This window comes from Polypterus senegalus, chromosome 13, assembly GCF_016835505.1.
Source record: "Polypterus senegalus isolate Bchr_013 chromosome 13, ASM1683550v1, whole genome shotgun sequence".
Lineage (NCBI taxonomy): Eukaryota > Metazoa > Chordata > Cladistia > Polypteriformes > Polypteridae > Polypterus > Polypterus senegalus.
The window spans coordinates 20,749,351-20,774,430 of record NC_053166.1 but is presented as its reverse complement, the minus strand read 5'-3'; the positions used below and the strand labels follow the sequence as shown (position 1 = coordinate 20,774,430).

At 39.6% G+C, this 25,080-nt stretch overlaps 1 protein-coding gene across 1 annotated transcript in view; it reads left to right on the top strand.

The window, feature by feature from the left end:
• Positions 1 to 25,080, top strand: part of csf1ra (colony stimulating factor 1 receptor, a) — a 161,230-nt gene that overhangs the window by 84,152 nt on the left and 51,998 nt on the right. The window contains exons 3-9 of the mRNA XM_039773966.1: positions 2,462 to 2,716; positions 2,925 to 3,212; positions 3,307 to 3,443; positions 12,644 to 12,806; positions 16,327 to 16,507; positions 17,568 to 17,683; positions 23,011 to 23,125. Coding sequence (XP_039629900.1) covers positions 2,462 to 2,716; positions 2,925 to 3,212; positions 3,307 to 3,443; positions 12,644 to 12,806; positions 16,327 to 16,507; positions 17,568 to 17,683; positions 23,011 to 23,125 — 1,255 coding nt within the window. The remainder of the gene's footprint in view (positions 1 to 2,461; positions 2,717 to 2,924; positions 3,213 to 3,306; positions 3,444 to 12,643; positions 12,807 to 16,326; positions 16,508 to 17,567; positions 17,684 to 23,010; positions 23,126 to 25,080) is intronic.

Below are 25,080 nucleotides of genomic sequence, written 5' to 3'. Positions count from 1 at the left end.
GTGTGTGTGTGTGTGCCCTGTGGTGGGCTGGTGCCCTGCCGGGAGATTTGTTCCTGCCTTGCACCCTGTGTTGGCTGGGATTGGCTCCAGCAGACTCCTGTGTTAGGATATTGCGGGATGGAAAATGACTGACTGAACCACAGACACATGGGATAAGTGACAGTAAGGGACAATAGAACTTTAGGGACTTTGAGAACTCAGTGAGCTTGTTGAGATGAATGGCCTGTTTCCTTCCAAATTGCAATATTCTAATGTTCCAATATTCACTATTATCTCATCTGAAGTCAGATGTCATCGTATTAGGATAAGATATCCATCCATCCATTTTTAATTCTTGCAATGTCTTCAAATGCTGAGTCAATGCTGTTTCTTATGGGTCTTTTTAAGTGCCCTAGACATTTTATTTTTCATCCCAAACCTATATTAGTTTGATTGACCATCTTAATCTTTAGTAACAATGTTCCCACAGTAGGTTTTAGAAGACATGATGTTTAAGTTGTTTTTTATGGTTTGTAAATAAAAAATACCCCAAATGGAGAGTAACATCCCCTAAAACAGGGGTCTCCAACTCTGGTCTTGGAGCACTGCTGAGGCTGCAGGTTTTTATTCTAACTCTTTTATTTATTGGTGGCCAGTGTTTGCTTTAATGTTAATTTACTTGGTATTTAATACCTTGGCCCCTTAATTATTTCTTTTTTTCCTTTCCTAACTGGAGCAGCCAAAAGAAGAAGAAGAAGAACAGCTAAACAATAATAAGATACATTATTAGTCATACAATATCTGAAAGGGAAGAAAGCTGAAGGTCTCAGTAATATTGACCTGCTCAAGTCCACAAAATATTTTGGTGGTCCTCTTAGAAACAATAAAATCAACAATTTTGTAAATGTCTGTGGTGGCAGAATGAGAGCAGCAATAGGCCTTAGAATTAAATAATGGCTTTAATTAATAATAGAAATTGGCTTCTAATTAAAAAGACTGGTTAGAGTGAAAATGGCTGGAGTTTGAGGTCCTGACTTGGCTCTCTTCGCATTTCATTTCTGTTTGGGTGTCATTTAAGGAACAAATAAGGTAATTCAGTATGACGACTGAATCGTAAACAAACAACTCAATTAAAATGAAAGAAACTAAAGTTAATTAGCAAGAAAAAAAAATGTACCACTGATTAAGAAAAGGGTTAGAATGAAAACCTGCAGCCACAGTAGTGCTCTAGGACTGGAGTTGAGACCTCTGCACTAAAGTATATGATGGGTCAAAATTAAAGAACATAGCAGTGTTCAAAATGTGTAGCCACTGTACAAAATTTGACATTTGGAAACTTTTCTCCCTTAATAAAGGATACAGAAAGTGTTTGTGAGTCTTTCTGTGTGTCTCTGTCATTCCAAAAGATGGTAAATCACAAATATTCTTAGCAGTACAATGCTTTGCATTTGTCATTTCATCAGGCGGTGCTTCACAAACATTAACGACATTAACATTTACAAATCCTATATGCTTTTATGAATCCCATACTAAATGGCATATAAGAGAGACCTATGCATTGTTTTTGTCATTCCAACAGATGGCACATCACAAACATTAACAGCATTAACAAATCCTATATTATATGGCATGTAAAAGAGACCTGTGCTTTGCATGATGCACTGCAAATGTTAATACTGAGGTCTATGTTGATTCCATAGGTTTCAACCCGTTTTAGACAGGTAGTACAGCTAGTTGTTTTAGGACATTTTAATAAAATCATTTAGATTTCTGAGTTGAAAAAAGATGCCATTTTGTATGTTTTTATGGGTTGTGTATAAATAAACTACACTAATTGGAGTGGAAAATCCATTAAAGTCAATGGTGGATTGAAATGGACCTAAAAGACATGACAACATTTTTGAAGCTGTACAAACTATGGGATCTTTACTTTTTCTGTTTGCTAATTAATAAAAATGTAAGAAAGACACAGATGAAATTTAGGGTGATTTTTACTGATTTGAAACACCAAAATGGGTCAAAACAGTGTTAGGGTTAAGCTAAAAACGAGGCCTGACAATATAAAATGTGTTGTAGTGTAATATTTATTTATTTGTAATATTACAAATAAAGTTTTCATTTCTTAAAAAGTAACAAAAATGTTTTGTGTTTAATAATGCAATACTGAAAATTAAGAAAAAATTGTGGTACGCACTATGTAGATAGATAGATAGATAGATAGATAGATGTGAGAGGCACTATAATTATAATAATAATATAACTGTCTATAATAGATGTGAGAGGCACTATAATTATAACAATAATATAGATAGATAGATAGATAGATAGATAGATAGATAGATAGATAGATAGATAGATAGATAGATAGATAGATAATACTCTATATTATTCACATTTACAAGAAAAAAAAATTACTTCAAAATACTAACCAGGGTGCACATCTTGAAAATATATTTATAATTTTTTTTTTTTATTACTCAAGGTTTGAACGTGCCAGTAATTGAGCCATCAAGCTCAGAAATCACAGTAGATGTTCATGGAGAACTGAAGCTCTCATGCAAAGGAGATGACAATGTTATCTGGGTACCAAAGTCCAGAAGATTCAAGAAGTTCGTCAGGAAAGAAGGAAAATCCAGTGTCTTCCAAATTCAGGCAACGGTGGACATGACTGGCACATATACATGCACATACGAGGGTGCAAAAGACCTCAATGCATCCATATATGTTTATGTTAAAGGTAATTTCTTCTCAGTGTATCTAAGCACAGAAAAATGAGTTCTGCTTGCCGCATACTTTTCTAAGAAAATTTACTGTAGTTTATTTCATCTTTTCATTATAACATTAATTTATCGTCACATTTTAAATTTTAGTTCTTGTTTTGATTATTTAACAATTCTTTATTCATCATCATCATTATGTCATCTTTCCCTCTTTTTCTCCCACAGATCCAACTCAATTCTTTTACATTGACACCTATGCTTACCATAAACTAGAGCAAGAAGGTGCCAGTGTCCTTTTGCCTTGCATCCTGACTGATCCCAACATTGTGGACGTCTCCCTCAAAATGGCAAATGGGAGCGAGCCTCCCAGAGGAATGAATTACACCTTTGATTCGAAACGTGGCATAACGATCCAAAATGCTCAGCCTCATTTCAGTGGCGATTATGTTTGCTATGGCAGAAAGGGTGAAAACTGGAAGTACTCCAGAGCATTTTCCTTTAATATCTATCCTAGTAAGTTTGCATGTGCATCTTGCATTTTTATTTGAAACAAATACACATTTGAAAAAAGAAAAAAAAAAAAGCCTAATGGTAAATTTGCTTTCAGAGCTGCGCCATCCACCGTATGTTTCCCTGGAGAGAACTACACATGTCCGAATAGTCGGAGAGTCTTTTAATATCAGCTGCACCACATTTAACCTCAATTTCAACTACAATGTTACATGGAAGTATCCAGCAAGCAAGGTGGGTTTCCTTTTTGTATGTGGTGAGTTTGTCTTTTCTGGTCAGTAACAGAAAGTTACTTACTGCACATTTTTCCATTAACTCATTTATCCATTTCTGTTCTGCCTGCATTGGGTGGTAGCAGTTTTAAATGAAAAGGGAACAAACTACCGAGCCATGTAGTTGAAACAGAAACAACAACCCATGACAAGTATCTGGATGAGATATTGGGACAGCAAAGCTAAACAAACGAGCTTAACGGATTGAATGCTCACTTCTCATTTGTTAGGTTTCTTATGTTTTTAAGTCACACAGCCAAAATAAAAAGCCATAGGTTGAAACCATGAAGGTGTGAAATAAATAAATAAAGTTCAAGACTGGAAATCAAAGATCTAAGTTAGGGAACAGAGCAGAATTTCACATAAAAAGGGGACATGTTTTCAAAGCGGGCATGTCATGAAGTCACAGAACAGAAGAAGAATGTGTAATTAATATATACTATGAAGGAACGTTCAAACACTTTCCACAGTTTCCACACTTTTTTTTAACTCTAATGGCCCACCCAGGCTGGCACTGCCAGCTTAACCTGACAGAGATAGGTGTGGGTCATAAAGTGCAAGGCACACACTGTTTTTTTATTTTCTTTTTCCTCATGGGAAACGTCTTTCCCGTTACCCACAGGCACAACACAGTCCAAAGCACAAGCACAGCACAAATAATATTCTCTTCCTTCTGTTTACTGTATCTTCTCCTCCTTCACTCCTCGGGTCAAGCTTCATCGTCCTCCTCCTCCCAACTCTGGATCCTCCAGTATTGGCTGCTGGTTCCTTTTATAAAGCACCCGGAAGTGTTCCAGGTGCTTGATGACTTATTTCTGACAGCACTTCCAGATGTGGCAGAAGAACTGCCCATAAGGGCTCAGCTGCTCCTGCCGCAGTACCCCCTGGCGGTGCCTGCGGATGCCAACAGGGCCACACCAAACTCCAACTCCCATGAAGTCCTGTGGGAGTCTGAGCCACCGCTGAAACCCAGGGCGGTTGCCATCTACCGTCCCAGGGGAGGTAACACTCTGGCCACGCTTGCTCCCCCAGTCCTCCCACTATAAAGGCAACCTGGCCGCACACTACACTCTATTTATTTAGAATTGCAAAAACAAATGACATCACTTTACTACTGCAGTGCCTGGTGCCCTGCCCGTGGTTTGTTTCCTGCCTTGCGCACTGTGTTGGCTGGGATTGCCTCCAGCAGATCCCCGTGACCTTGTAGTTGGGATATAGCAAGTTGGATAATGGATGGATGGATCACTTTACTACACCTTCCTTTGTGATGCAATTTTCCCAGCGTCGTACCAACTTTTTTAATGCCCAATTACTACCCTTCCCACCTTCACCATTTCCAATGAAAATATGAAAGTGCGAAAACTTTTTGAACATCTCTCGTTAAAAGACAGAGTTTTCTTAAGAGGAATCTGAACCCTCAGGTAGTCTGGGAATGCACATGCTGACCCTTATACAGTTGCATTAATTATGTCACACTCCCGATCATCTTGCCTAGTAACTGCAAAGCAACCGTTGAACAAAAATCAATCAGTCAATCAATCAACATTTATTTATATAGCACATATTCATACAAAAAAATGTAGCTCAAAGTGCTTTACAAAATGAATAGAGAAATAGAAGACACAATAAAAGATAAACATAAGTCAACATTAATTAACATAGAATAAGAGTAAGGTCCGATGGCCAGGGTGGACAGAAAAAACAAAAAAAAACTCCAAAGGCTGGAGAAAAAAATAAAATCTGTAGGGGTTCCAGACCAAGAGACCGCCCAGTCCCCTCTGATGGTGCCCATAAATAAAACAATATAGTGCTGCAGGAGAACATAATTTCAATATCATTAAAACACTTTGACATTTAAATATACAGTGGAACCTCGGTTCACGAACGTCTCAGAACACGTACAAATCGGTTCACGACCAAAAAGTTTGCCAAACTTTTGCATCTGTTCACGACCACACACTCGGTACACGAACCAGCCAGTTTCCCTTTCGGTTTGTGCACGCCGATGATTTCCGCACGTGTTCATTCCCTGTGCAGCGGGCAAGAGAGAGAGAGAGAGAGAGAGTGACACACACACAAGAAAGAGACACACACACAGGCGTGCGAGAGAGACACACACACACACACAGGTGCGTGAGAGACACACACACACACACACAGGCGCGAGAGACACACACACACACAGGTGCGCGAGAGAGACACACACACACACAGGCGCGTGAGAGACACACACACACACAGGTGCGCGAGAGAGACACACGCACACACACACAGAAGACAGTTAAAGAATGCACCGGGCTTGTTTTTGTTTTCACTTCTGTTTAAAGCAATCGGTTCGTAGCGTGCTTTCTTGCAAAGTTACTTTTCTGGTTGTTTATTAAATTGCAGATTTTTCAAATGTTCATTTTTTTCCCTGTGCTTAAAACTCATTAAAAAAAGTGTTTTTAGCGAGCGGTTCATAGCTCTATAACGCAAACTCTTGCAGTGTTAGTTTTCTCTGTTGTACAAGGTTTTCTCAGTGTTATTCAGTGTTTTTACCTTTCGTTTACTATTACGCTGTGCATTCTATGGTATAATTAGCTACATTTGTGCTTAAAAACTTAAAAAGTTACTAAAACAGTTTGTACCGTCTGAAATTTACATACAATCCTATGGGGGACGACCAAATCGAGTTACGACCAGAGTTTCGGAACGAATTATGTTCGTGAACCCAGGTTCCACTGTACGAGGTTGAGTGAAATGAAAACGTTAAACTGTGACAGAAATTTTAAACACCATGCCATTGTCATGTATTTTGGCAAGAGCAGGTGCGAGCGCATTGCAGATGGGGTACACAGCATCACAATAGCAGTACAAAGAGGGCTGCTCCGCTGTAAACATGCACCAGAGAGGAGCAGCATTCTGTCAATTGCTTTTTGAGCAGTGATGGGGTTAAACCTATCGAAATTCATCACGAATGAAGGTTCATTAACAACAACATTTATTTCTATAGCACATTTTCAGACAAATGATGTAGCTCAAAGTGCTTTACATGATGAAGAAAGAGAAAAAAGACAAAATAAATAAGAAAATAAAATTAGGGAACACTAATTAACATAGAATAAAAGTAAGGTCCGATGGCCAGGGAGGACAGAAAAAAAAACAAAAATAAAATCCGGACGGCTGGAGAAAAAAAATAAAATCTGCAAGGGTTCTAAGGCCATGAGACCACCCAGCTCCCCGTGGGTATTCTACCTAACATAAATGATCTCAATCAGTCCTCATTGTATTCAGGGTTCACATGGAAGAACTTGATGATGACGGTCATGTGGACTTCTGGCCTTTAATCCATCAATGTAGGGACATCACGGTGCTTTGGTCAGGTGGTGGTGGCGCAGATCAGCATCACAGAAAACTGGAAAGAGAACAGAAGAGAAAGTAGGGGTTAGTATGGATTTCGGAGACACCATGAATGATAATGGTAATTAATTGAATATTCAGAGCATACAGAGCATTAAACTAAAATGAAGCTATGACAAAGCCATCTTAAAATAATGAGTTTTTAGCAGTTTTTTAAAGTGCTCCACCGTATTAGCCTGGCGAGTTTCTATCGGTCAGCTATTCCAGATTTTAGGTGCATAACAACAGAAGGCTGCCTCACCGCTTCTTTAAGTTTGGTTATTGGAATTATAAGCAGATACTCATTTGAAGATCTAAGGTTACGATTTGGAGTGTAAGGTGAAAGACATACTGAAATATAGTACAGTGATGCATATCTGTTACTCCAGCAAGTGTATGAATGGGGTAGGAAGTTCCGAAACAGCATAAGTATTGTGACATGCCCAGAAATAGATTTATGTAAAATGCATCAAAATAACAAAAGCAACAATAAAAAGAATAAACATACTGTAGAACCTGGCTGGAGCGTAACACTTGCTGGTTCAGTCCTCACTACTAGCTCAGTTTGACCCTGAATGCATCACTAGAGTCTCCAAGGTTTATACTATTGAAATATGGAACAATTGTAAAGTTCTGTGTGTGTGAGGAGCCTTAAGATAGTTTTCACCAAACTGAATTTAGAATTCATTCTTTAGTGGAGTGTTTGTCCAGTTTCTCCCACACAGAGTGCAGTGTTGGGACATTTCATACACAGAATTAGGTAGACCGCCGCAGATGATCTGCAGGAAAATGCAATGTTTTACAATGTCCGTGTCTGCAGTGTGGTGTAACTACACTATCTGCATTATAAATGTGAGCACACAGGAGATGTACCATTTATCTATTAGTTCATTCGGGGAGCTTTGGACAATTAGTTGCTGCAGGTTTGATGGTTGTCTGTATGCCAGGAGGGGAAGTTCTGGGAATACATCTTGCAGCGTGTCATCATTATTTAGTATTGGATGATGTTCTTTTAGGGCAGCACGGTGCCGCAGTGGGTAGCGCCGCTGCCTCACAGTAAGGAGGCCTGGGTTCGCTTTCCAGGTCCTCCCTGCGTGGAGTTTGTACGTACTCCCCGTGTCTGTGTGGGTTTCCTCCCACACTCCAAAGACATGCAGGTTTGGTGCATTGGCGATCCTAAATTGTCCCTGGTGTGTGCTTGGTGTGTGGGTGTGTGTGCCCTGCGGTGGGCTGGCACCCTGCCTGGGGTTTGTTCCTGCCTTGCGCCCTGTGCTGGCTGGGATTGGCTCCATCAGACCCCTGTGACCCTGTGTTAGGATATAGCTTGTTGGACAATGACTGACTGAAGTTCTTTTATAATTTTCAGAATGCTTCAAGATGTGGGTTTTAGGTGACAACAAGGGCGATGTGATTTTGGTTGACTTTGTTTTTATATTCCAGGAGGTTGGGTATGGCAGTAGCTTCTCTTATTTGAGTGCCTGTTGTTTTGGGCGTATATCCTTCTCTAATGAAATTTTGTTTAAGCTCTCTGTAGTTGTCTGTCAGATCTGAGCAAATATAGTTGTTAATGTGTTGTTTGGCTGAACATTATGGAGTGCCTTAATTAAATGCTTGGGTGTTGAAGCTGTCACTTCTCTGGTATATCCATATATCTGTTGGTTTGTGAAAAATGGAGGTCACAATAATGTTTTCTTTCAGGTGAGCGGTATTGTCAAGGAAGCTGGCCTCTGTTTTTGAGTAATTATGCTTCAGCTTTATGTTGTCGTGGAAATAATTATATTTGTTATAAAAATGGAGGAGGCCTTTCTCACTGGCAGTCCAAATTATGAAGATGTCAACTATGTAACAGAGAGACAACATTGGTTTTAAGATACAGATTGATATAAACAGGTTCACGTAGTGAGTTACAAACAGACAGTCCCCGTGTGCTGCAAGTAGAAGTCTTGTCCAAATAAGAATAAATTGTGGGTCAGAGTGAATTCTATCATTTCTATAATTGACTCTGTGGATAAGTTGTGTTGTTTTAGGTACTTTTCACATGCCAGCACTGAGTCTGAGACGTGTGTGACAGCATCCAGTTTTCTCTCACAGTCTATGCAGCTTTTTCTTTTTGATGACAATAAGGAGTTTCCAGAGTCTTTTGTAATATCAATATTGTGGCAGACAGCTGGGGACCCTGCCCAGTCAGGACACCTGGAAGTACTGGGAGGGGGGACAATACCTCCCCTGGACCACCAGAGGGCTGCTGCCCTGGTCTATATGTGGTCACGGAGTCAGAGCTTGGAAGCTAATCCTTGTTTTGGCCCTTAGCCACTGCCAGGGGGCGCCCAGACAATTGTGGAGCTCTTGATGGCAGCACTTCCACCACACCAGGAAGTGCTGCCGAAAGATTGTCAGGAAGCACCTGGAGCACATCCCGGTGAGAAATAAAAGAGGCCTCCTCACTCCATTCGAGGAGCCAAGTTGGGTGGAAGAGGACGGAGCTTGTGAAGAGTGGAGCGGAGGCGGCAAAAGAGTGAGGAGAAAAGGAAATGTGAGCTGTTTTTGGGCTAATTTGTGCACTGTGTTTGTGCTGTGTAGTGTTGTGTGAAATAAACGTGTATGTATTTAGACATCTGGCAGTCTCCATGTCTGTCTGTGTCTGAGCATCTTTCAAAATATGTTAATAAGCTCAGTAACATCATTTAAGCTTTTCTAGGATTAGAACATTAGAAAATTTAGATGAGAATGGGACATTCGTTCTAGCAATGCTATCCAGTCTTATCCAATTCATTTTTGTAAAACAACATCAAGTCGAGTTTTGAAGGTCTCAAAAGTCCTACTGTCTACCAGACTACTTGTTCACTTATTCCATGTGTCTGTGGTCCCATGTGTAAAGAAACCTTTGTAATGTTTGTGCAAAATTTACCCTTAACAAGTTTTCAACTGTTTGCCCATATTTTTGCTGAACTCATTTTAAAATAACAGTCTCTATCCCCTGGACTAATTCCCTTCATAATTATAAACACTTCAATCAGGTCCATTAATTATAAAAAGAATCTTGAGGGGCTGAAATATGTTTCATAGACACTTTCATGAGAAAACAAATGTTCAGTCGGGTGTTCTCTGGGTACTCCTGTTTCATCACAGATCCTAGAAATGTAGAATTAACTGATGAAAACTGAAGATTAGGCCATTCAACAATTGTGAGGAGAACAGGCCATTCAACCCAACAAGCTCATTCATCCTGTTCACCAAGATTGTTCAGCACAATATCAAGTCAAGATGTTCAGGTCGCTAAAGTCCAGCTCTCCACTACTGATCTGTATGTCAAACTGGTAGTGTGTGCACTCAAGTGTGTCAGTGACAGAGTGGCATCTCATCCATGGCTGGATCCTGTCTCATGTCCAGTGCTACCACTAAAGCTTTCATCTCTGCATCATCCTATGTAGAACAACATGGTTTTGGAGGGTGGTTGGATGAAATTTGCAGGGCTACATCCTGCTATTCAAAATTGGAAAGTTGAGTTTGTAAAATTAATAGAATTCATTCATATTGTAACATAACACTACAGATTATCAAAGACTTTCTGAGCACAGGTTGACCGATAGATAGATAGATAGATAGATAGATAGATAGATAGATAGATAGATAGATAGATAGATGTGAAAGGCACTATATAAAAGATAGATAGACAGACAGACAGACAGATAGATAGATAGATAGATAGATAGATAGATAGATAGATAGATGTGAAAAGCACTATATGATAGATAGATAGATAGATAGATAGATAGATAGATAGATAGATAGATAGATAGATAGATAGATAGATAGATAGATAGATAGATAGATCTTTATTTGTTACCAGGAAGAATTTTGCTTTTTCACAGAAGCTCTTCAATAGATAGTGTAAAAAAGATGCTATATTGCGCCCGACCCGACACAGATTGACTCGGGAGGCACATGTAAAATTAAACAAATATTTATTCTTCTTCACCTGTGGGGCACGTCTTCCCTGTGAACTGCACAGACATATTATAGTCCCAAATATAAGCACTCAAAGTACCACAAGCAAAACACTTTCTCTTCCTCCACCACTCCTCCCTGGCAACCTTGTCATCCTCCTCCCGACTCTGCCCGCTGAGTGGTGGTTGCTGGCTCCCTTAATTGGGTACCCAGAAGTGCTCTAGGTGCTTGATTGACAACATCCAGATGCACTTGTGTGGTGAAACCATTGCCCAAAAGGGGCCGGCAGCTCCTGCTGCAGCACCCCCTGGTGGCGCCTGCAGAACCCAACAGGGCTTTACAGAACTCCAAACCCCATGAAGCCCAGGGGGAGTCCGAGGCACCGCTGCAACCCAGGCAGGCTGCCATCTAGCATCCAGGGGGAGATACTGGGTTGCCCACCCTTGCCCCCCTGGTACATATAGTGCAGGGGCGTCCCGGCCAGGCATGGGCCCCGGCCATCAATCACAATAGATAGATAGACAGAACTTATGTTACCAGGAAGAAATGTGCCTTTTTACAGAAGCTCTTCGATAGATAGATAGATAGATAGATAGATAGATAGATAGATAGATAGATAGATAGATAGATAGATAGATAGATAGATAGATAGATAGATAGATAGATAGATATCACACACAATGGCTGACCCTGTGTTTTGACCTCCAAAAGTCATGTGAAAAGACATTTTTTTCCTCTGGGAATTATAAAGTATATCAAATCAAATGTTTTTTTGAATACACACCAGAATAACTATAAAGGGAAAAAAATAAAAATAAAACTTCTGACTTGGCAGTCCCAGTGAGGCACTATAAAATGTATTCCTGTTGACATAAAGGAGACCGAGCCACATTTCTTGACACACTTCTGCTGAATAATTTGTTGGCTGAAAGTTGTCAGTGTTAGTGTGTCACAGAGCGGATGTACAGCATGGTTCATAATGGCACTCGGTTTTGTTTTAATTGTCTCCTTCTCCACTACCTCCAGGGGGTTCAGAGTGCATCTCATAACTAAGTCTGCCCTTTTGATTAGCTCACTGATTCGGTGGGCATCTCTTCTTAAGTGATGTTAACAGCCCAGCACAAATCTGTCATTAATGTGGACCCCAAAGTACTTGTAGAAGTACACCACCTACATCCTACATCCACATCCACTTCTTGACCAAAAATAGAGTCTTTGGTATGACAAAAGTCAATAAGCAGTTCCTTGGTTTTTCTGATGTTAAGCTGCAGACAATTCTGTTTGCACCAAGAAAACAAAACGTTCACCACCTGACTCCTCTCCTCTGTCTCATCCCCCTTATCAATACACCCCATAAGTGCAGAGTCATCTGAGAATGTCTGCAAGTGACAAGGCCTGGTGTTATATTTGTAGTCAGAAGTGTACAGAGTGAAGAGAAAAAGAGACATGACTCTTTCTTGTGGGTCTCTTGTGTTGTTCACTTTCTCATTGTAGACAGAGTCCTTGAGTCTCACAAACTGCAGTCTGCCTGATACTTAGTCCATTGTCCACGACACCATAGGCGTATACAGTACATCTGCATATCTCTGAGCTCACCCTTTAACAGGGATGACTAGATGCTACTAAAGGATGTTCATAATGATAGCCATGTGCACACACTAAGCACTTTGGAGCACTTCTGAAAGGTAGGAACATAAAACGCAGAACAAACAGAAATGGCAACTGTTCTTTTTCTTTCTAGAAGTCGAGTGTGAATTGTTACATTTTGCTCAGCCTAATTCAGGCTTCTTAGAATGCCAATGTCTAACTCTAAAATTCAAACATTACATTCTACAGACATTTCTAGTTGATGAAGAATCGGAATTTAAGGACACCCAGCTGTTTATCAAAAGCAAACTGAGCATCCCATCAGTAACAATGGAAGACACTGGAAATATCACCTGCATCGGGAAAAATGAGGCCGGCGTCAACAGCACCAGCACATTCCTGCAAGTGGTTGGTAAGAAAGCTCAAAATGGCAATCGAATCTCTTTTAGAAAATCTTCAAAGAGTTAGCACTACATAATATATTTTAAATAGTGTTGTTGAACAAAATTATGGATAAAGAGCTGTTCATGACTGATGAAAGGATGGAGTAAAATTACCTCCTGAGTCAAAATAAAGTAAAACCAGACGTAATTAGGACAGTTTAGTGTATTTAATTATTAAGAATATAGCAATCCATTCGCTGAACTCACAGCATTCAGCTTCATGGTTGCTTGTGGAGAAGAGGCTATCCAAGCTTTAAGACAATTACTAAAGTGTGACATATTTATCTTTTCTTTCAGATTATTTATTTGTTTGTTTGTTTGTTTTTGGCTTAGTCACTTATTAAAACTATATTACATAAAGATGTCCATAGGAAAAAATCATTTTAAGGGACAGTATAGTCAGAGCTTTGCAAACTATCCATCCCTGTATTTTTATTACTTGTACACGTTTTGCTCATTTCACATGTTCTTTCATTTTGGTTTTTTAGTTTATTTTACATTTTATGTTAAACATAAAATATGTGTTCAGTATTTTTGGTAGCACTCCCTATAATGCGTCTGTCATGAACTAGGAGTTTCAAAATACGCAAGTCTTAAAAGAACTTCAGAAAATGCACACTAGAGGAAGGATTTCCTGTCAGACCCCTGATAGATACAGGGACAAACACAGAATCTTTGTAAAATGAATAAGATTTATTTTTTTACAAAAACTGTTCTGTAATCCTTTGGTGCTCCGAAGAAACACAAAAAGAGTAAAGGAGTTGCCTGAAACAATAAGGGAAACCAAACCAAGCCCAATCTGAATGCAGAATCCAGGTATGAAGTCAAAAACAGAGCAGAAGGTCAAAAAATCCAGAAATGCAATAAATCACAGAACAACAATAAACACAAATAAACTTACAGGCTCCTTAGTGCATTCACAATGAACCACCAAGAACGGTGGGAAACCCTTCAAATATTTAGGGCAGGGGGCAGTTCCAGGCAGTGATTGACATGGTAGTCCCGCCTCTTAGGATACCGCCCACAAAACATCATGAGAGTGAACAGCTGAACTGCAGCTCTACCAGCACTTTGATCAACTCTGTACTTCACCTGATAACAGAGGTGTAATTCAGAGTTAAGCTGACACCTCTGCAGAGACTCCTTCAGATGAAAAGGTGCTAGGCTTGTAACCAAAAATTGAACTCTGGCTGGATGTGATGGAGACAATCAAGCACCAATAAACAGGCATTAACCTCGATCCACTCACCAGAGGATACACTTTCCTTCCAAAACTAACTGCATTAAACTCTTCTGCCTTCTTTTCGGAGAGCTGGTCCATTGTCTTTGAACCAAAAGCCACCTACTGTCTTAAGTGCAAAAAGCTCACTAACTTTCTTTGGCTCTGAAACTACTCTCCATAGAACCTTGGAACTGGAATACCCTGAACTAGCTTTAATATCCATTCTTATCACCCAAATGCTGTGCCAGTGACAGATCCAAGTCTGAAAAGACTGAGAAGCAGCCATTATGTCAAGAAGGAGACGCAGAACCTACAGTTTTACACTGGGAAAAAAACTTAACAGAGAACTGAACAATGCAATGCAACCCCACACCATGGATAAATAGTAATAATAATAATAATAATAATAATTCTTTTCATAGCACTTTTCTCACTACTCAAAGTGCTCAGCAATTGCAGGTTAAGGGCCTTGTTCAAGGGCCCAACAGAGCAGAGTCCCTACTGGCATTTACGGATTCAAACCGACAACCTTCTGATTGCCAGTGCAGAACCCATAGCCTCAGTGCCACCACTCTAAATGACCATGTAGCAAAAATCAAGAGTGAAAGAAGAGTCCTTCACTTGAACCTGGAGCATAAACATGCACCTCCACACAGCATTGAAGACTTGGTATCGTAAAACTGTTTATCTGTCACCAGAAAAATTAGAACTCTAATCAGTCAGTAAACAAATCTTCTTCTGTTTTATGTTTGTCTGTCTCGTCTGTTTTGCATGTGTCTTCTTAGCTATGGGATCAAGTTTTTATTCATAAAATGAAAAAGGAATACAGCAAAAGGAAACCAACAATAATAACTAACTTTTGGGCTACGTGAGGACAATAACTAACCCCATCCCCAACACCTATCTGATCTACCCCACCTCAGACGGCTACAGAAACACAATACGGGAGAGAAAAAAACGAGTAAACCTTGTGTTTAGCAATACACTTCATTATTCTGTTTCTTACGAGTGTGCTTCAGTTTCTTTGATACACGTCGGAAAGATAAGCAAATTAAAGTGGGGTCCTTACCAAATAAATGTAATCAATTTATGGCAAAATTAATAATATGATCTTGCTGTGGCAACCCTTAACGGGAGTAGACAAAAAAAGAAGAAGAAGATGAAGAACTGTCAAAACTGACAATCAATTAACTGATTAATTAACATCAATCAATTCTTTTTATTTTTCTCCATACATATTCCCCACATAGGGTGGTCTTTCCCGTCATCCGTTCTGAATTTAGTTAGGCATTTCTATAAAAAAAATACTTTTCTACCTCCAGAGCTAGTAGACTTTTTCTGGTACCACATCCCTATTGTTGGATGTTATGTTTTAATTTTTCTTCCAATACTGTAATCTACTATATACTAAAATGCTAATCTGCGTACATATGTGTGTAAGTTCACTCCATCAGTGCAATCTGATTGGTCACTTTAGCTTTTGGTGTGATTGGTTAGTTTAGCATTAGCAATAAGGTCGAGTGCAAGTGTAAGACACACGAAGAGAAGTAAACTCATAGGAGGCACCCTGAGAGTCATCTCCAAACACTGGGAAGTATAAAAGTGGACAGAAAGAGGCTTGAAAGGGTAGAGTCTGAGAACCAGTCTTTACGGGAACGCGCTTGATGAAAGGAGAAGTTCAAACACATGAGGATATGGTGGAAAGCCAATTAAAGTTTACATAGAGTAAGAGATAGCAAATATTTTAAAATTTATTCTATTTAACGTGGCTAAGTGTTGCTTCAAAACTATTGCTCTATAATCAACTAAGCGTGGAATGTTGACTGGACAGCATATACTTTTATGCCATATCATCCATGTTATATTATTATCATGCATAGTATTGTATATCACCAAAAGTTTTATATTGCCAGGAACACTTGAGTATATCTTTATGCTGTGTTTTTAGAAATGTGTTAGTTTGTTTCCATTTTGACATTTGCAGCTACATGTTGTCAAAACACATTGAATTTTGCTTGTTTGAATATTTTGACTTATATTATTTGTGCTATTATTAACTTTTTGTTCTTTTTCACAACATCATTTTGTTTTTTTCCAATGCAATGTGTTACATGCATGTAGCCAACAGTGACATCCATTGCTAAGCATATGGGTCTCCACCAAGACAAGGAATTAAATGACATATGATGAAAGAAAATGCAAGACATGATCATGAATTGGGGCAAGTGCCTGCTAACTGACTTTTTTTTTTTTGTTATTTGCTACAGAGAAAGCCTACCTCAACTTTTTCAACCCCCAGAACACCACTTACGAAGTTCGAGAAGGAGACAATTTAGAGCTGAAGGTTCTTTTTGAGGCATATCCACCAGTCCACAAAACCAAATGGGAGACACCCAGCTCACACAATGATTCAGCTCACAAGGAGGTCTTTCACAGTTTTAGTAACAGGTAATTCATCTATTGGCGGCAATGATGGGATTATGTTTTTGCCACAATGAAGTCTAGTATATTTAGATTTTTGCCTGCTGTGTTTACCTGTCCTCAAAAATTAATGAAGGGCATGACTTTCACTCTAGTTCAAATGACCTTCCCCTTGCACTAATAACTTGCTCTCATAGCTTCTAACTTCTATAGTGAGTCACTGGGCATTGGCAGATACATGGTTCATAGCCCTTTTCCCATAGGAGTGAGACTGCTGACATCTCACCGCCCTGATAAAAGTATTTAATACATGATGATTCAGCACGAAATGCAGAACACCCTCCAGGGTTCAAAATAGCAACATCCACCTCGCCTTCAAGCTCAGGTCACATGGTGGGTTTGTGAATTCATTGATCACAGCACCGCCCATCGCCCTTTTCCAGATTACAGGACTAAAGAGTGGCAAGCCACCCAGCAGAACAAAAATAAGCTTTATCAAGCAAAACAGTGGAAGGTTAAAAGCAAGAATGAAATGCAAGCAATCTATGGTGCCTTGTGGTGCTCCAGTGTTGCTCGCATCCAAATATGAAACCTCACAGATGGTGGTCTACTGGACAGATATCCCATAATTCATAACACCATAGGTGCATTCACCTGCGTATCTCAGCTTAACACTTAGCAGGAAGGGATGGATGGTAATGAAAGCACTGAAATAATTAAAAGACATTATCCTCACAGTGCTGCCAGCTTTGTCCTGGAGAGAGTAAGCCTCGTGTAGGGGTATGAGAAGCAAATTAGAAACATTACACTAGAACTGAAAAACTGAAAGGACTTCCCAAAACACGCGTAAAAGGTAGGTGGAATATTTAAGGAACAGCAATGACAACATGGCTCAGAGAACAGACCTATAGTATAACACCTTCGTGGAGTAATATGCACTCAATGGAAAAACTTAAATTAGGTCTGTTGATAATTAGAGGTTTTAGGAGCCAAAGAAATAGAGTTCATACAAATGGGATTGGAAGCACTGAAATTTATACTTGGAGGTTTAATTTCCTTTCTTTTGCTGTGTTTTGTTTTAACATAGATATGAAGCCACCCTTTCCCTAAGCAGAATAAAACCAACAGAAAAAGGTCAATACACATTCTTTGCAAGCAATGAAAAAGTCTGCTCATTTGTGAACATCCATATTGAGCTATACCGTAAGTGAAATACCAGTCTGAATACCTTAATGAGACATGTTGGATTTGTTTAAGTTAATAAATGAAATTGCTCAGTTTCTCTGCGTTTTTAATTAAATATGTGTGTTTTTGGATGTTGAGATTGCATCTTCTTATATAATGTGCTACCGTGGCTATCCGTTTGTCTGACCAGGACTTTAATTCACCTGTAGCTCCAAACCATTTGACGTATTGACCTGAAATTTGGTACACATATACTACGTGACCTCTACTGCCCGCTTTTGGGGTGTGTGTGTCTGTCTGTCCGGCCCAGAAGTGCAATGTGGCCCAGAAGTGCAAGACTACAGCAATGAAGCTCAAAGAGCCAGCAAAGTGGCACCAAGTTAACAAGTCGGAACATAAACTCGCTTACCCGCTGATAGACAAGGGGGGCAAGCACTTCCGGTAAAAACAAAACCGCTGACTCTGCATTTCAATTTTTTTTTCCGACAATTTCAATAGTTTGTAGGTGCCAGGGCTTTTTATAGCATGGGCTTACACAGCTAATTATCTAATAATTTGTTGTTAATGTTACACAGTTGTAAATAATGGTACTTATAAGTAGTCAGCGAAGAGTATAATGGAAAATGAAGTGTAATTGAATTAACTCTTTGAGGGCTGAATATTTTTTTCCAAAAAACACAGAAATCAACATAAAACATCTGTTGCTGCATGCTGTGGCTACCAGTTTGGCAAGAATGTGCGGCAGGCTTGCTGCCAGGCTGTCATCTTGCGGCTGGAGGCAGCAGCAGTAGCGGTCACGGTCGCAGTGCATTGCAATCCGGTTTCTACCTCTTATCATTGTTAAGTGGCAGCGAACATTGCTGTAGGCCCTAACCCTAACCCTAACCCTACATGAACCTGTTCAGCATCACTATTAGCTGGGGACCAGTCAGCTAGAACTGGAACCTTACATTCATTCATTTTTGATCACTTGTATCAAAATCGTAGTCCAACAAGTCATAGTCCAGTTCAGAGATAATAGGTAAAACTTCGTCCATGAAGTATATTGCTTTACCCATTCACTATGATCTCTCGCCATCATGTCAGTGCCATTTTTACTCCTTTCCGCTTTACTACTCATTTGAGTGCAGGAAATCTCGGCCAAACCAATGATGCATATCTTTTCTTGTAGCATCGAGAGTCCAACTAAAACATAACGGTTGGTTTTATCACAGTTTACATTTGATTACCATCATCAATTCCTCCTTTTGACAAAAGTTGACATCAGCCCAGATAGAGTTAAAATTGACGTTGAATTGTGGGTCGAGAGTGCCTGAAAATGTCAGATGAATTGTTATAAGGACATTCAAGCAATTAGGCTCTTTCATGTGGCTGTTTAGAGAGTCACAGTAGCTGCTGGTGTAGCTATCAGCCAAGCTTCTGAACATCTCTTTCATTTGAACTAATTTTTTCATCCAGCTAGTTGTCTTCATGACAGCATATGATGTTGTCTTTTGATTATTATTTGATTTCTTGGTAATGATAAGAGAAGCAGCCACTAATCATTCCACATACAGTTTTGTCAGTAATTTCACAATCACGAAAAGCGAAGCTCACTAGAAAGAATTTTTGGAGATTTTATCGAGGATGAAAAATAACACTTATATAACCCATTATAGGCTGGAACAGGTCAACAACTATCGCCACATTTTCCTTACAAATAAGACTCTATCACGATTGTATATTCTACCTTGTGTGTCTTGCCTTTTTTATCTGCTTTTTGGTTGTTTGGACATTGCAGTTACAAAAGTTACTGGCATAAAGTCAAGTGAGAGTGGCACCCCAGACACATGCAAGAATTTGTAGCTAAAGTGAAGTATGTCTGTTTACAACTGCATTAACATGCATCAAAATTGGATGTCACTTTGACCACATTTAAAAAACAAGGGAGAATGAGCTGGTGATGGAACACGCAGATCACTTTGGTCAGAAACAGACAGTAATCACATTTAACACAATTGGAAATGGAAATGCATTTCCTATCTGCATACAATAATCAGGAGAGTGGAGAACACTAAAGAACCTCATTGGCCACATTGCGTGACTTCTAGTCATAAGGTATCTCAGACTTGCCAACTGAAGTTTCTCACCTTACTGCAAGACCATGTCTATTTACATGACTAAAAATTGCTGGGCAGGTCAAATATATTGACTGCATGATGACTTAGTCATGTTTGCCCCTTTTTTCTAACAGCCAATAGCATGCTTCCTGATGGAGCTGTTGTTTGTTCGAAGGGCTAACTGATATGGGAAGTTTAGCCGTAATGTCTGCCCTTTTTATCCTATTCTGTTACGGTACATTAAACATGACACATCAGTCAGATAAGCCTCTCTCCTCTTCGTAAGATCTAAAGCACTCTTGTTCTTTATTCCTCATAACTGCATTATATGTATTGTACTTCCAGATAAGCACTATGATGGTTGATTATTACTAATGAATATGATTTTCACAAATCGATTATATTGAATGACTTCTGTCCTTGTTAACTGTTAGTTTTTGCCTTTAGCACTCTAAGAAAGCATTTCAATTAAAGCCATCTGCTCTGTAACCCAGTCCTGCTGCTACCTTAGCACAAGGTTAAGCATTGATAAAGTGGACCAGTACAATCTAGTGTTGCAGAATCCTGACTCCAAGGGTCTTGTTTATCAGTAACTAGCAAAGACAAGAGAAATTAAGCTAATCACGTACTTCTGTAATTGACAAGTGTATTTAAGAAGTGCTACAGCCATCTCTAAGTCAGTCATCTCTTTCCTTGTATTGAGTGACTCCACATACGTTTCAGTAAAGGTATCCTTTCCACCCTGGACTGGCTTTGTGCTTGTCAGCTCTCACACACATAGATCCTGCCCCTAGGACTAATGACAAACTGAAGTCTGCTTGATTTTTTGGGGGGCAAATCATAGCCTAGTTTGAGTGAGTCACTAGGTACTGTAAAAGATGAAGCAATAGACAACATAAAGGTTTGGGGTTTTCCGGCCCCGTATATTGCAGACAATCCAGAATATTTCAAAAAGAAAACCGGTCAAAATATAAACAAAACAGTTCATATGCGCGACGCCCTTCAGAGGCGTCGGCGGCCATTTTATAGAGTGCTGAGAAGGAACCGTGAGGGAGGATGGGACTTCTGACGTCAGGAAAGATGGTGGAGGAAGGGCAGAAGTGGACGTACTGCGGGCAGGCTATGATGGCGGAGCGTCTCTTTTTCTGGAAGACAAAGGAGAAAGGTTAGTACCCCGCCACTCCCTGCCGGCGAACGTCTTTCGAAGCAGTTTAAGATCCGTCCACGGCCTCCTACTCGCACATGCGTGACAGTACGTTATTCTCTACGGCTATTGATCACAGGAGCTCAAATGTGACTCTCTAGGATTATAGAAATTAAAAATGTGTCTAACGTGACACTGCCTTTAAGCTTTGGATGGGTGGCCAACTCTGACAACTGTGCAGCTTTATAAAAGTGATGAGAGTGCCATGAGATTGCTCCCTAAACACAACACTAACCTTAACTGTTAAATATTTGCCATCACAAATACTAAAGTTCTTTAGGGTAGTGTGGCATATCTCCCTCATCTCACTTTTCTTATTGGGTGATTATGAGCAATCAGTTTCCTTTCTAACTACAATTTTAGCAGCAGTTGTGCACTGTGTTGTGCTGATAATATGGACACTTTTTAATGGTAGGAGTAAATGCAATTCAGCCAAATTATATATGGATACAATCTATACAATCTGTATCAGCAGTTTAAGTAAAAGAAGATTAAGAGTTTAAAATTATGAAGGGTATTAATACAGTGGATTGAGACTTTCACTTTAAAATCAAGAACATGGGGACATAGATGGAAACTTGTTAAAGGTAAATTTCACATAAACTTTAGGAAGATTGTCTTCACACAGTGAACTACAGACAATTGGTATAAGTTATCAAGTAGTATGGTAGTGTCACGGATAAAACTTTCCTCCATCTTCAAAAAAGGCAGTCACGGAACTCAGATGGGAATGCAAAACATTTCTTTATTTGCACAGCTATGCACAAATGTCTCAGTCCACAGAGTGAGCAATCAACTGAACAATTCATCTGCTTATATACTTTTCCAAATTACCATTACCTCGTATAATACATACGCATAACAACCTCCTCCAATCATCTAAAGCCACCAGTAATTTCTGACACATGTCCAATTTTCCATTATTCTGAACACCACTTTGTTAAGATGGGTGTTTAGCAGATTGTCCTACTGCATCAGTTCATAGTAGTGGTATATGGACTTTCTCATCAGTGTATCCCCGCTTTCTGGAGGGTTGTTTGTTACTCGTTTACCTCGTTCTAACCTTGGAAAATTACATTAGTAGGTTCTCTAAGGCGAGGCAGATGATACACTTCCAGCATTAAGTTACATTTAGTAAATGCTTGGTCACATTCACTCATTTTCCTCATGTTTAATTACTTTAATAGATTTGATGTTATTTTGGAAGAAAGTGGATAAGACTGCCGAGCTTTGTTGAGCTGAATGACCTGTTCTCGTCTACATTTTTCTAAAAAAACACACTTTGAAGGGGATCTTTGAGGAAACTAATATCAGGCTGTATGTAATACTTTTTTGAAAATAAATGAAGTGAGATGTTTTAAAATGGTTCAAGGTCCAGATCCAGCCTATGAGAATGACACCCTTGATCTTGCCGGTTGACTTTCTCACAGAAGAATGTTGCTCCAAGTCCATACTTTGACAGACATCATCTGTACAGCATGTGAGAGTCCAATGGAGAGGAGTAAGCAACACAAACTCCAATTAATAGTGAAATTTAAATGAAATGCACATCTGAGTGAAGATGCATGGTTATGTTTAAAAGCTCAAAGCTATATTTGGGAAAACATGTAATCTGCCATGTTCTAACACCAAATTAGAGCAGATTGGGTGGTTGTCATGCAAAGGATTGATGTAAGGGAATTGTGCCGATGCTTAAATCACTTTAATGTCTTGTCGGTACTGATTTCTGCTGTGGTTCATGGCAAGGAGAGGTCACTTACCTGAATGCAGACATAGTGTCCAGTAAAGTAGGATAAACGAATAATTAAAAATGTTTAGTATATAATAGTGAGTGACCACCCACAAGAATGAATGACAGGGGTTTAAAAGCCCAAATATAAGCCAGCTGTATTAAACAGCAACATTTGTGAAAAGAACAATGCAAAATGTCATGAAAGTCATATCAAGTTCTTCCTTATTTGACTTCAGTGCTCTTTCATTGTAGCCTTTAGACTTAACCTTTTTCCAAAATGTGACTTTTTTGTTTGTCTGCTTTTTGCTAGAAAAACCAACTGTGTCCCTGACCACCGTCAACTTCAGTAGCATCCTTGTCTGCAAAGCATCTGGCTATCCAGCTCCCAACATTAAGTGGTTCATATGCTCCAGTGAGGAGGAAAGGTAAAAGTCTTCATACACATCTACAAGGATATCTGCTAGTCAAGCTATTGGCTGCATAGGTCACCCCAGAACTGCAGTGGATTCAGAATGTATTCTGAATTCTTCACTTTTCCACACACTTTATTGTATGTATATGTAATTGTTAATTGATAGTTTGCCATTTTCGACCACTAATTTACACTCGGTAACCCATAATAACCAGATGAAAACATATTTGCAGAATGGTATGCAGATTTATTAAAAACCATAAATTGAAATCCCTCCTTCATATAATCAATCAGGACCTCTGCTCTTGCACTCCATATTGTGGTCAGGTACATCCTGTTTTAACTCTCCTCAAGATGTGTCGAGAACTTGGTTGGAATCCCCCTGAGGCGAATGAATTGATTGAACATCAGTTAGAAAATATCTGTGTATATAACATCCCGCAATTCACACTGTCAGGACAGAAACCAAGCCATAAAGCCCAAGGAACTCTCTGTTGACCTCTACAATAAAATTGTGGTGAGGAATAGATCAGGCAAGAGGATAAGACAGTTTCTATAGTCCCCATAAACACAGTGCCCTCAGTAATTGTGAAATAGAAGAGGTCTGGAACCATCAGGACTTTTCCTGGAATTGGCTGTCTGGCCAAACAGAGTAATCGGACAAGAAAGTCCATGGAGGTAGCCAAGAAACTAATGATCCATTTAAGAGGGCATCAGAAGTTCTCTGCTAAGATCTAAAACCATCTCATCAGCACTCCATCAATCAAGCATTTATAGTTGAGTGACTAGATGGAAGACATTCTTGATTAAAAGGAATATGGCAGCCTGTTTGTACTCTGAGAGGATGAAGAAAAAGATTCTCTAGTCTAATGAAAATAAATTAGGCAGAACTCCAAGTATATTGTCTCGCAAACACAAGACATTGCTCAACACTTGCCTAATACCATTCCTATTGTGAAGCATGGTGGTGGCAGCATCATGCTATGGGGGCACTCCTCAACTATAGGGACATTCAGTCTATTCAAAATTGATGGAAGGACAGATGCAGCCAAATACAGAGAGGACCTTAAACAAAACCTTCTCTAAAATGAATGCCACCTCAGACTGATTCAACTTTCAGCACAACAATGACCTAAAGCGTACAGCTAAGACAATGCTGAAGTGGCCTCAGGATGACTGTCCTTGAGTAACCCAACCAAAGCCCAGAGTTAAACCCCATAAAACATCTATGATGAGATCTTAAGATGTCAGTTTACACACACTTCATGATTAATCTAATGAAGCTTGAGAGGATCTGCATGGAAGAGTGGAATACACTGCCCAAATCCAGGAGTGCAAACCTTGTGGAGACTTACTTAGGCTGTAATTTCTACCAAAGGGTCTTTCACAAAGTCCTGAATTAAGGGTCAGTATACTTCTATGAATGAGAGATTTCAGTTTTTATTTTTAGTAAATTTGCAAACCTTTCTGAAAACATGTTTTCACTTTGTCATCAGGGCAGCACGGTGGCGCAGTGGTAGCGCTGCTACCTCACAGTAAAGAGACCTGGGTTTACTTCCTAGGTCCTCCCTGTGTGGAGTTTGCATGTTCTCCCCTATCTGTGTGGGTTTCCTCCAGGTGCTCTGGTTTCCTAAAGTTTTCTCCAAGACATGCAGGTTAGGTGCATTGGCGATTCTAAATTGTGGGCGTGTGTGTGTGCCCTGCGGTGGGCTGGTGCCCTGCCCAGGGTTTGTTCCTGCCTTGTGCCCTGTGTTGGCTGGGATTGGCTCCAGCAAACCATGTGGGTTGGAAAATGACTGACTTTGTCATCATGGGATATTGAGTGTAGGTTGATGGGAAAAACTAACAATATTTATTCATTTAGAATTAAATGTACAAGAGAATAAAGTGTGCAGAAGTTAATTGGTACATTCAGAATCCACTGTATTTTTGTTATTTAGCTGCACACAGAAACCACATTTAATACCA